The sequence below is a fragment of the Echinops telfairi genome, unplaced genomic scaffold (assembly GCF_000313985.2).
Source record: "Echinops telfairi isolate 266 unplaced genomic scaffold, ASM31398v2 ScPeMD7_55;HRSCAF=186, whole genome shotgun sequence".
Lineage (NCBI taxonomy): Eukaryota > Metazoa > Chordata > Mammalia > Afrosoricida > Tenrecidae > Echinops > Echinops telfairi.
Window position 1 is genome coordinate 228151 of NW_022103953.1, and position 11947 is coordinate 240097.

General features: G+C 48.2%; 1 protein-coding gene across 1 annotated transcript; it reads right to left on the reverse strand.

Moving 5' to 3' along the window:
• Nucleotides 1–428: 428 nt before the first annotated feature.
• On the reverse strand, nucleotides 429–11140 carry LOC123521751 (nuclear RNA export factor 3-like). Its single transcript, XM_045290792.1, has 15 exons — nucleotides 11079–11140; nucleotides 10205–10303; nucleotides 10044–10113; nucleotides 9806–9894; nucleotides 8531–8640; nucleotides 6858–6894; nucleotides 6415–6483; nucleotides 6270–6325; nucleotides 6036–6143; nucleotides 5886–5944; nucleotides 5662–5777; nucleotides 5522–5564; nucleotides 4916–4988; nucleotides 4319–4464; nucleotides 429–474 (listed from the first exon to the last, which is right to left on the reverse strand). Exons 3-14 carry the CDS (start codon nucleotides 10102–10104, stop codon nucleotides 4347–4349), a joined length of 939 nt encoding a protein of 312 aa, XP_045146727.1. The 5' UTR covers nucleotides 10105–10113; nucleotides 10205–10303; nucleotides 11079–11140; the 3' UTR covers nucleotides 429–474; nucleotides 4319–4346.
• Nucleotides 11141–11947: the final 807 nt, after the last annotated feature.

Genomic DNA, 11947 nt, shown 5'->3' on the forward strand with positions numbered 1-11947 from the left:
CCTGGGTTGTTTCTTTTGGGTAAGTTCTCAGGTTCTATATCATCCTTCTTGCTCTTTGTGAATAAGGTCCAATTCAATCCCATAGAGAAGCTGTCCTGACCTCCCCATCCTACTCAATTGCTATCATAGCTTACCATTTTATGTTCTTCAGATAATTCAATGCTTTACTGTAGCATCAGCCCCTGCAGAATGTAAGCTGCAGGGCAGTGATGATAATACATATCTCAAAGTGACGCTAGAGGGACATAACATAACACAATATGCAATATCATTGCTTAAACTAATAAAAACTGGGTGACACCAAAGAGGGGGACCATCAGTCTTTATTTTTAAAACCAATGAGATATTTGATGACACACAGGCAAGAGTATAACAAGGATGACGAAGCTGACCAAGACCTGGGCTTCTTTGGAGTTTTCCTTGTAAAAGCTGTGCGTGCCTTCATTAATGCCTCTTCTAGGCCTCAGTCACAAGCTGGAGAGAGAAAAGGGAGGAGTCAGGGCATCATCAGAAACAGACACCTGATTGTCATCCCCAGGCCACCTGGTCTGTGCTCACTTGGACTATATTCCAAGACTTTGCTGTGGGCACAGCAAAAATCTGAGGCTTGAAGTCATCCCAGTTTCTGTCATAAACATACCTGGAGTAGAGGAAGGACAATAACATCCACCAGGACCAAAAGGGACACACTGACCCCACAAGGTGACCTAATGCATGCATCAGGACCATGCCTCCGAGTAACGTTGCCGTGACAAAAGCAGCAGAATGAGCACAGTGCCTCGAGAGTGTCAGGGAGGAAACTCCTAGACACCCTGAGTGTGCCCATAAAGGCACAGAGTCCATGCAATCCAAAAAGTCTCTGCACCGGTTGAAAACACCTACGTGGCGCAATATGCATACGGAGTGGGAGAGATGTCCAGAATGAGACAATGAGTGAAGTAAAGGAGCAAAACATAGAAAGCACTCATAAAGGTCAACAAACAGATCTGGAACTATTTATAAGCTTTTATTTTTTGTTGTTGTTCAGTTTTTTTGTATTCTTTTGTTGTTTTTGATGCTTAATATTGTCTCTGCATATCTATCTAGATTAAGAGAGGCAGGACAAACTGAGGAGGAGGAGAAAATAACAACCAATGGTTCTGGGGGGACACAGGACAGGGGGAGGTGGGGGAATGGAAAGAGGGTGCCAACAAACCCAGGGACAAGGAAACAAGTGATCTAAAATTGATGGCAAGGAGGGCATAGGATGCCTGGTGGGACTTGATCAAGGACAATGTAGCCAAAAGGAATTACCAAAACTTGAATGAAGGCCAAACATGATAGTGGGACAAGAGTAAAGTAAAAGGAAAGAGAGGAAAGAACTAGGAGACAAAGGACATTTATAAAGGTTTAAATACAGACATGTACATATGTAAATATATTTATATATAACAAGAGGGGAATTGATCTATGTACTTATATGTATGTTATGAATTAAGGTTGCAGATGGACATTGGGCCTCCACTCAGTATTCCTTCGTGCAAGAGCACCTTGTTCTATTAAACTGGCATTCCATGATGTTCACCTTTCGGACACGATCGCTTAAGACAAATGTGTGCATAAGCAAATGTGGTGAAGAAAGCTGATGGTGTCCGGCTATGGAAAGATATAGCCTCTGGGGTCTTAAAGGCTTGAAGATAAACAAGCAGCCATCTAACTCAGAAGCAACAAAGCCCACATAGAAGAAGCACACCAGCTTTTGAGATCACAAGCTATCAAAAGGGTCAGGTATCAGGCATCAAGGAACAAAAAATCATCTCATTGTGAATGAGGGGGAGTGCAGATTGGGGACCCAAAGCCCATCTGTAGGCAACTGGACATTCCCTTACAGAACGGTCAAGGAGAGGAGAGGAGTCAGTCAGGGTGCAGTGTAGCAACGATGAAACATACAACTTTCCTCTAGTTCTTTAATGCTTCCTCCTCCACCACCCCCACTGCATGATCCCAATTCTACCTTACAAATCCAGCTAGACCAGAGCTTGTACACTGGTACAGATGAGAACTTGTACAGATGAGAACTTGAAACACAGGGAATCCAGGACAGATGAACCCTTCAGGATCAGTGGTGAGAGTGGCAATACCAGAAGGGTGGATGAAAGGTAGGGTAGAAAGGGGGAACTGATTACACGGATCTACATATAACCTCTTCCCTGGGGGATGGACAACCGAAAAGTAGGTGAAGGGAGACGTTGGACAGTGTAAGATATGACAAAATAATGATAATTTATAAATGATCAAGGGTTCATAAGGGAGGGGGGAGGGGGCAGGGAGGGGAAACAATGAGGAGCTGATACCAAGGCCTCAAGTAAGCAAATGTTTTGAGAATGATCATGGCAACAAATGTAGAACTGTACTTGACACAATGGATGTATTTATGGATTGTGATAAGAGCTGTACTAGCCCCAATAAAATGATTTTTCTTAAATGGGTGCATAAGCAAATGTGAAGAAAGCTGATGGTGCTCAGCTATCAAAAGATATAGCACCTGGAGTCTCAAAGGCTTGAAGACAAACAAGTGGCCATCTAGCTGAGAAACAACAAAGCCCACATTGAAGAAGCACACCAGCATGTGTGATTATGAGGTATTGATGGGATCAGGTGCCAGGCATCTAAGACCCAGAACAAAATTGTATGCAATGTGAGAGGGGGGGGGCATGGAGTGGGGACCCAATTCCCATCTGTAGACATTTGGACATTCCTTCACTGAAGGGTCACAGGGAAGAGATGAGCCAGTCAGGGTGCAGTATGGCACTCATGAAACACACAACTTTCCTCTAGTTTTTTGGTGCTTCCTTCCCCCATTATTATGGTCTCAATTCTACCGTACAAATGGAACCAGACCAGAACATGCAAACTGCTACAGATAAGAGCCCTCAAGACAGGGAATCCAGTATAGATAAACCCCTCAGGGCCTACAATGAGAGTAGAGATACCAGAAGGATTAAGGGAGGGTGGTGAGAGAAAGGGGGAATTGATCACAAGGATCAACCTATACCCCCCTCCCAGGGGTACAAACAGTGGAAATGTGGGCGAGGGGAAATAGAGGATGATGTAAGATATGAAAATAATAATCTGTAACTTATCAACCGTTCATGAGGGAGGGAGGGGTGGGGAAGAAATGGGGAGCTGATATCAGGGGCTCAAGTAGGAAGAGAATGTGTTGAAAATGATAATGGCAGCAATGTGTGGATTGTGATAAGAGATGTAAGAGCCCTCAATAAAAGTATTTTTTTAAAAAATTAGCATCTAGGGTCTCAAAGGCCTGAAGTCAAACTAGCGGCCATCTAGCTAAGAAACAGCAAAGCCCACCTGGAAGAAGTACACCAGCATATGTGATCATGAGGTGTCCATGGGATCAGGTATCAGGCATCAAAGACTCAAAACAAAGATCATATCAATGCGAATGAGGGGGAGGGTAGAGCACAGATCCAAAGCCCATCGGTAGACAATTGGACATCCCCTCACAGAAGGGTCACAAGGAAGAGACGGGCCAGTCAGGGTGTAGTATAGCACCTATGAAACATACATCTTTCCTCTAGTTCTTTAATGCTTCACCACCCCTGCACAACCATGACCCCAATTCTTCCTTACAAATCCGGCTAAACAAAGGCATGTATACTGGTACAGATAAGAGTCTCACAACAAAGGGAATGCAGGACACATAAACCCCTCAGGACCAATAATGAGAGTAGTGATACCGATACCATGAGGGTAATGGGATGGTAGTGAGAGAAGGGGGAAACCGATCACAATAACTGATGTATAACCCTCTCCAAGGGGGACAGACAGTAGGAGTGTGGGTGAAGAGAGACAGTGGTTTGTGTAAGACATGAAAAAAATAATAATTTATGGATTATGAAGGATTCATGAAGAAGGGGGGATGGGTACAGGGGGAGAAAATGAGCTGATATCAAGGGCTCAAGTACAAAGAAAATGTTTTCAGAATGATCATGGCAACATATATGCAAAATGTGCTTGACACAATGTATGTACATATGGAGGGCAATTAATGTACAAATGTGCTTTACACAATTGATGTATGTATGGATTGTGATAAGAGTTGTATGAGCCCCTAATAAAATGATTCAAAAAAAGAACAATGTATGTACATATGTATTATAACAGCTATAAGAGGACACAATAAAACGATTTTTAAAATAAATAAGATTTACTTTAAAGAGCAAAACACATGACCTTTGAGTTTCCGTCGTTCACTCTCTAGCCCCTGCCATCCCTTCCCACTCCCACAATCCCTACTGAGACCAATGGAAACACCTACCAGACCACGTGGAGAGTGCCTGCAGGATTTACTGCTGCTTCTGGGAAGGGGGGCCCCCAAAACAGGGCCCTGGGCTGAAGAAGGTACTCTGGATTTCTTTGGGGTTCACGTCAGTCACAGTGAGTTGGTCCTTAACGATGCATAAGCTGGAGAAAGAATGGGCCTCAGAGAGCTAGACACATGGACAATGGGCAGACTCTTTGACTGGTACTCTTTTCCCTCACATAGAACCTGCCTTTGGAGAGCTGTCTGCCTCCTTCACTGGGTTTCTAGGTTTCCCCCAACCCTGAGAGAGTTTCACACCTGCCTTTACCTTTACAACAGCCCAAGGAGTTGGTTTATTCATATCATCATATTCAGAGAAGGACAGAGTCACAGAGAAGTCATGTAACTAGACCAAGGACACACAGCTAGTCAGGGGGAGAAGTCACTATGACACAGCCTATACTCTTAACCAGTAGGATGGCCTGCTCCTGGACTCTACCTTTCAGAATTCTGCAGTGGTGGGGAAATCCTAAGGGATGCAGTGTTACTTCGGCACTACTGGCCACAGCCTGAGATGGGTGATCCCTCTGGGACCCACAACACACCACTAACCTGGAATCGCTGTCAGGAATCAAAACGAAGGTCCGGGTGAAGGTGCAGACACGAGCCTCACACATTCCTCCCACTTCAAGACAACAAGCAACAAAGTCCGTCAGAGTCCCCATGCTTTACACACTCATCAAGGGTTTTGTTTTCTCATGGCACACTTAAGGGGGCCTTGCAGGGACCGCTGTCCACTGGGATTCAGGGGGGGTGGGTATCAGTGTTGGGGTAACAAGTGGGAAAATCTCTTCCCAATGATAGGGACCCTACTTTGTGTCAGGGCCTGTGACAATCTCCTCACAAGTACATTTGTCTCCATTTTGATAGCAGTGAGGGAATGCCCTTTCCTAGTCCCTTTTTAGAAATGAGGCACCTGAGAGATGTCTCAAGGTGCTAGAAAGGGGACGGAGACATGGGGCACCAAAGTCCACAGCCTGTGTCTCTAACACCTGGTCTGTGGTGGGATAGGCAGGAATGGAAATAGGTCAGGCAAGCGTGGGTTGGGGATAAGGTATTAGCTGATGAAGGAATAGGAAAGGGAGGGATGGAGGAAGCCTGGAGAGCTCTGAGAGGGAGCAGTCGGGGGAGGGGAGGCCTGAGACTGCAGACACTCACCCTCCTTGAACTTCCCACCGACAGAAAAGCAGAGCATCTTTTCCTGAAAGAGAAAACCAGCTCAGGCTCCCAGCATCCTGGAACATCTCCGACCCACCTCTGCTCCCTGGGCCTCCCTCTGGAAGGAAACAGGTGCTCACCCTCGGGACACACATGTCCACCACGAAGGAGCTGAAGTCATGCTGGGTCTTGGGCAACACACGGAAGAAGTCGACAATCTCCCTTTTTGTGTGTTTCATCACCTGAACACACAGGCCTGTGGGTAAAGTAAAGAGATGGTCAAGGGCTGCCTCACTCACTGGGTCCCTGTGATTTACCTTCACACCTCCCGCCCCATCCAGTCTTCAGTCTCACACACACATACCGACGTCCTTGAGCTGCTTCATAGCCCTGCTGTCCTTAGAGAACTTGCCCCAGCTGACTCTAGGAAAAAAGCAGGAACAGGAGGAGGAGGCTGGTCAGTGTCTGCTGGGAGTCACAGGTCCAGGGCTGTCCTAGGGGCTGAGATACTCACAGGGATGGTTCCTCAGGGTTGAAGGGAGTACTCAGTGAGAAGCAGGCATTGTCATGGTAGGCACTCAGGAGACTCTGTCGGTCCCCACCATCGTAGATACTGTAATACCTAAGGGGAAGCAAAGGCCCCTTAGAAACTTAAAGACACCCCTGTCCCCACCATAAGCAGGCCTGTGCATGGGCAGATGGGCCCATCTCAATGTGTGTGCTGCCTCAGGGCACAAGGGCTTCTTACTGCTTTAGGAACTTCCAGACTAGATCCTTCAGGGTCTCTGATCCATACACGCTCCCCTAGAATGAAAAAGTTGCTCAGGACCCTAGCTGCCATCCCATCCTCACCCTCCCTCCACTCCAAGCCCTGCTTGGTCCTGCCTCCTCACCTCGCAGACTGGTAACTTCTTGTCATCTCCAGTGTCAGAGAAAACAGACAAGGGCAAATCTTGGGCATGCTGGGGAAGGGAAGAAGAGGTCAGCAGTGCTGACTGCAGTGGGCGCACGTGTTGTTCTGGGAGGTCGGCCATAGGGCAGAGGGCCCGGGGTGGGGGTGGGGGTGTCAAGTCAGGGTATAGGCCAAATTATAAGGGGTCCTACAGATTCCATGGACATGATTATCAAGTGGTCTTCACCAGAGAGACCAGGTGCTGGTGGAGAACTGCAGAGAAGGTCCTTGTGCTTTATCAGCTTCCCCATGGGGGCTTCTTCCCAGGGAGATTAGGGCCCAGATCCAAACATCTCATCTGGGAAGGATCTAAGGGACTCAGGGCACATTGTGGGTGGCACTATGGAGCAGGCGGGGGAGTCAGGAAAAAAGAAATACACTCACCAGGCTCAATAACTTGGGGAACAAGTCAAGGAGTTCACTGTTAAATGTCAAGGCAAAAGAGAAAATCAGAGCTTGTCCGCTTGGTTGAAACAAGCACACCTGCACAGGATCACAGATGGGTGTGTCCCACCTACCTTTCCATGTCACCACCCCTCAGGGACCCTGGACACTCCCCGATGGACTTACTCAGACAGAGACCTGGAGGATGCTAGCTCCCTGCCTCTCTCCTCTCCTTCCTCCTGGGCTGCTCCCATGGGGACAGTCCTGGTCCATTCTCCAGTGACACAGAAGCATCATGGGAGGCTAGACTGCAGGGACTACCCCCTGCTTCACATACCCTCTCTGCAAGTTCTCAGAGAAGTCTCTGAAGAAAGAGGGAATGAGAGGAGGCCCAGAGTTCTGCTATCTCACCAGGTGTCCAATGATCTTTCAGGTCTGACATTACAGAAGAGCAGGACATCCCCTAGGGTTGGCCCAGGATGTAGGACAGGAAGATGGGTGAGGCAGGATCAGGAGGCAGGGAGAGAGAATCAGGACAGAAAGCAACTGAATGCACAGGAGAGGACAGACGGGGAGGCCTAGGCCGCCTAGGCTAGTGGAGACAAAGGAAGACAGAGAAATGGGGTGAAGGTAGCTGTGGGTGGTGGGCATTAGGAACAAAAAAGGGAGAAAGGGGGAGTGGTTCCTCTGCTGTCACTGTGTCCGTCCTTCATCAGCCCATGGAGTAGAAAGCAGGTCCTTGGTCCCCTGTGTGCCCCCCTCTGAGCTGGGCATGGGAAGCAGACCAGCCATGGGGCAGCAGAGGTTCCCCAGGAGGAAAGGCTCCGGTGACTGCAGAGCAGGGGTTGGAGGGTCTGTGGCCTCTCTTGAGAGCTTCACCCCTGCCCCCTCGGGTGGTCCCTGTGCATCAATGCCTACTTTAGATGGTCCCCTGTCTGAGCAATCAGACAAAGTCCAACTACCCAAGGCTCTTCTGAAGTTGCATGCAGGATGACTCAACATGGTGCTGGGAGGGGGCATTGCCTCCTGTCTCCACACCTGTCTCTGCCCCAGCCTTGCACTCTCCGCACCTGCTTCAACATGCCCTCTGCTCACTGCAGGTGACCCACTTCTCACTCAGGAGAATGCCCAGCTCTCTGCCCCAGCAAGGCCCACATCCTGTCATTGAGCCAAAAGAACAGATATCGTGATACAGCCAACCCTGGGCCTCAATACTCAGCATGATCCAGAAAAGCTCAGGTAACAGCTTGGGACAGGTCAGGAAACCCTGTTGATCAAGAAAGGGATGACTGATCACAGCATGAGAGGTGAGCCCCATGTAGGTGCATAGGCAGGAAGAGTCTTCACAAGCCAGGGCATGAGAGTCTGGCAAGTGGTAGCCCTAGAGGGGAAGCAGGGCACAGCGTGCACACCTCTGGTACTGGGGACTAAGCGGGAGCCCTGCTTCCTGAAGCCCAATTAGTGGGACCATGCCAGAGAACTCTGGGTGAAGAGGGGTGGAAAAAAGGAGGGTCACAAAGAGCAGGCCAGAGGTAGGATGGGAGACCTCTAAGCACAGGAGACAGAGATGGAAATGCAGGCTATGTGGTTCTTCCAGATAACTTGGGCAGCAACTTCCTGCATTGTGAGGGGTAACTGAAACTCCCCAGGGTATCAGGAAGCCTAACACTGACCCCATATTGGTGGGCTTTTCCGGCATGGTGCTGCACAGAGGCTTTGTGCCCACACACATCTCTTCTGACTCCAGCCCTTTCACTTGGTCCATCTCCCCCTCAGCCTTCATCTGCAATGAAAAGGAGAAAATGCAAACCAGGAAGTATGATTCAAGAGGGCCCTTTACCCTCAATTCCACCTTCTCCCCACCAAATCACCTTACAATCTGTCTCCTGTTATAACTCTGATGAGCCCTGCCTCCTCCGTTTCCAAGTGTACTCTGGCGACTGCTTTTCACCTAATTTTCTAAGAAGTTCCTGCTCTTGATGTTGGGATCCTTCTGCACTATGTTGGGCAGGTCAACCAGTTGGTAGGGTTTAATGTAATATTGTGGAAGGATACAGTACACCAGACTGTGTGATCATGAGGTGTTGATAGGATCAGTTATCAGGTATCAAAAAAATAGAGCTCCAAAACAAACAACTATATTGATGTGAGCAAGGGGGCATGGAGTGGAGACCAAAAGCCCATCTGTAGGCAATTGGATATCCCCCCACAGAAGGGTTATAAGGAAGGGGTGATTCAACCAAGGTGCAGTATAGCACCGATGAACCACACAGGGTTCCTCTAATTCCTGAATGTTTCCTTCCTGTCCCCTTCCCCCATTACCATGACCCATTTCTACCTTACGACCAGAGAACTTAGATTGGTACAGATAAGCGCTCTGGACCCATAGAATTCAGGACAGATAAACCCCTTAGGAACGAACAGTAGTGGGAGTAGTGATATCATCATGGTAGGGGAAAGGTCGGAGAGGGGGAAGGGGGAGGAAGAAGGGGAACCCATCACAACATTGGATATGAAGGCCTCCCGCCCCACCCCCCCACCCCCTTTAGCGAATGAATAGCAGACATGTGGATGAAGGGAGACAAGGAACAGTGTAAGATACGAAATAACAATAACAAAATATCATTGATCAAGGATTTATGAGGGTGGCAGGGTGGAGGAGGGAGGGGAAAAAAGAGGAACTTATACCAAGGACTCAAGTAGAAAATTGTTTTGGAAATGATAATGGCAACATATCTGCTTGCTACAGTCAATGTATGGAATGTTATAAGAGCTCTAAGTGCTCCCAATAAAATGATTAAAAAACAAACAAGCAAAAACAAGCTGTGGTAAGAGGAAAGAGCTCAAGCAAAAACTCCAAGAGGTGATATCTAGGACAAATCTGCTCTCCGCCCCATCTGCCCCACCCTCACCACCACCCTCAACATGAGCGGATCCTAAGGCCTCACCTTATGCAGATTCTCTTCATGGATCTGAAGGGAGGCAGCCATGTCCTTTCTACCAGTTGGTCCCACTTCAGTAGCATGGTACAACACTCCTTCAATACAAGGCAGGGGTTTAGGAAGATGAAAGAGCTTAACTGAACCAACCTCAGTACCAAAACCTCCCTAAATTACACTCTCAGCAGCACTCAGACAAGGACCCCTCTGCACTCATCTGCCCTAGAATGACTGCTGTCACTCATACCTGGATCTGAGTCGAATCTCAGCAGGTCCTGAGCTTCCTGGCAGACCTCATCTCCTTTCATCTTGGTCACCTGCAGGGACAGGCATGGGGATTAGTGGCTTGATCCTGAGGTGGAATCAGAGACTGAAGACATGGGGGTGGGTCTGAGTGTGGCCACACACCTCTTTAGTTGGCACTCCTTCAATCAGTTTCCCATTTTTTGACTTCAGCTCCTTCTGCACAGACTGGGGAACAGCAGAGGGGACGTCAAAGAGAGACCTCTGCAAAGAAGACAAGAGCCTTGGGTAAATGCCAGGACCCCTGAAACCCAACATCAAGCAAGGCATGTCCATCTTAGCCTGCCCAACTGCTTTGAATTAAGCTTTGCCATGCACTCTGGACAAAGCATATGCCTTGCCTTTTCTCATAGCGAAATTCGGTGAGAGCTACATGAGGTCCAAATAACTGCTCAGCTTGGGTCCTCCAGCTAGCTTGTGCCCATGTGGCTGTCATACTGTACTCTTACCTGGGCTGGATTGGAGGGAACATTAAGATTGGCCTTGGGCAAAATTAGTTGCTAATTCCTGCCAGATTTAATGCCAAACGGAATCTTGGAGCATAAGAAAGGATGGAGGAAGCCATTATCGTGATGGAAATATAGCTTAAAAAGACATCCAACCAAGTGTTTCCACACTAGACCAATGCCCATTACTTCTAACTTTTGTATCAGAGTGGGTGTGATAAATACCGTGTAAAATATTCCAGCATTTTCTTCCAAATAATCAATTTCCGTTTTTAACATGCTCTAGGGCCTTTTCACAAAGACCCTGCCTGCCCCTCCGACAAGGATCCAGGGACTCAGCTCTGCCTCTGCCTGTTCCCTTTTCATCACTTCTCCCAACATGCCTTTAGATGAATCAACAACCCGTACGAACAAGCACAATTTTCCAGCTCCCCATGACCCAGCAAAGTACCCAGTGTCCCCAGGTGGGTTCAGCACAACCTCACCAACCCTGTCTCCCCTGCACAGCAGGTCCATTTTGCCAGAACACTCACTGTGATCTTGGAGAAACTCCTGGTGCTGCCATCCTGTCTGTCCCCCTCCACTCCTGCCTGGGGATCTTCTCTCTCTCTCTCCACTGTGCCATGGGTTTGGTCTCCTTTATGACAAGTGTCTTCCTGCTTGTAAGTTGGGGTGGAATAGGGGGAGCTGTGATGATGTAGAGAGAAAGAAGCCTGTCAATGTTTGCTCAACCGTTAATGTTGTCCTACCATTCTTCATTCTACGAGATTGTGGAGTAGAAGAGTAATGACAGAGTAACATCCAGTGCTACGTATTCCACTGGGCCACGCATGCCACCATGCTGTCTGGTCACTTACTATCGCAATCCAGAGGCGGCACGGACATGCCTCTTTGCCCCGTTTTCACCTTTCTGCTGTTGGCATAACCGACGGAAGATGCTACTACTGACAGGGTCAGAGTAGTTTGGAAACCTCCTTCGGGGAATGCCCCAGAATCTTGCTTGTACTTGACTAGAATCAAATGGATGAATGGACCCTGAAACGCAGAACAAAGTGTCCGTTATCTGAATGTCAGAAAAAGTCCAGGGAAGGGGGTGCAGGGAAAGTAAGAGACATTGGTGGTGTTTGCAAAGTAAGCACAAGAGAAACATGGTGCCAGCAAGGCTTAACTAGTTTGATGTGATTCCACTTTCTGGGACGTGAGAGGTAGGGAGTGTTTGCAGCCCAAGGGAAATTCCAATCACAGAGCCAATGCCACGGCTGAGGCAGTGGCCTTATCAACTCTCTCTAAACAGGCTTTCTAATAATCCTTGCTATCTATCACACATGATATCAATACACAGTAGGTGAAAGGAATCAACTGAGTCCCGGTACAGCCTTCCTAAAACAGTCAACTGCAATCC

Excerpts from the sequence above, each read along its gene's own strand:
- LOC123521751 (XM_045290792.1), bottom strand. The coding sequence starts at position 10,104 with ATGAAAGGAGATGAGGTCTGCCAGGAAGCTCAGGACCTGCTGAGATTC. Across the intron at positions 9,895-10,043 it reads GAGATTCGACTCAGATCCAG|GAGTGTTGTACCATGCTACT; the intron begins GTATGAGTGACA and ends CTTGTATTGAAG. Across the intron at positions 5,778-5,885 it reads GAAGCAGCTCAAGGACGTCG|GCCTGTGTGTTCAGGTGATG; the intron begins GTATGTGTGTGT and ends CTTTACCCACAG.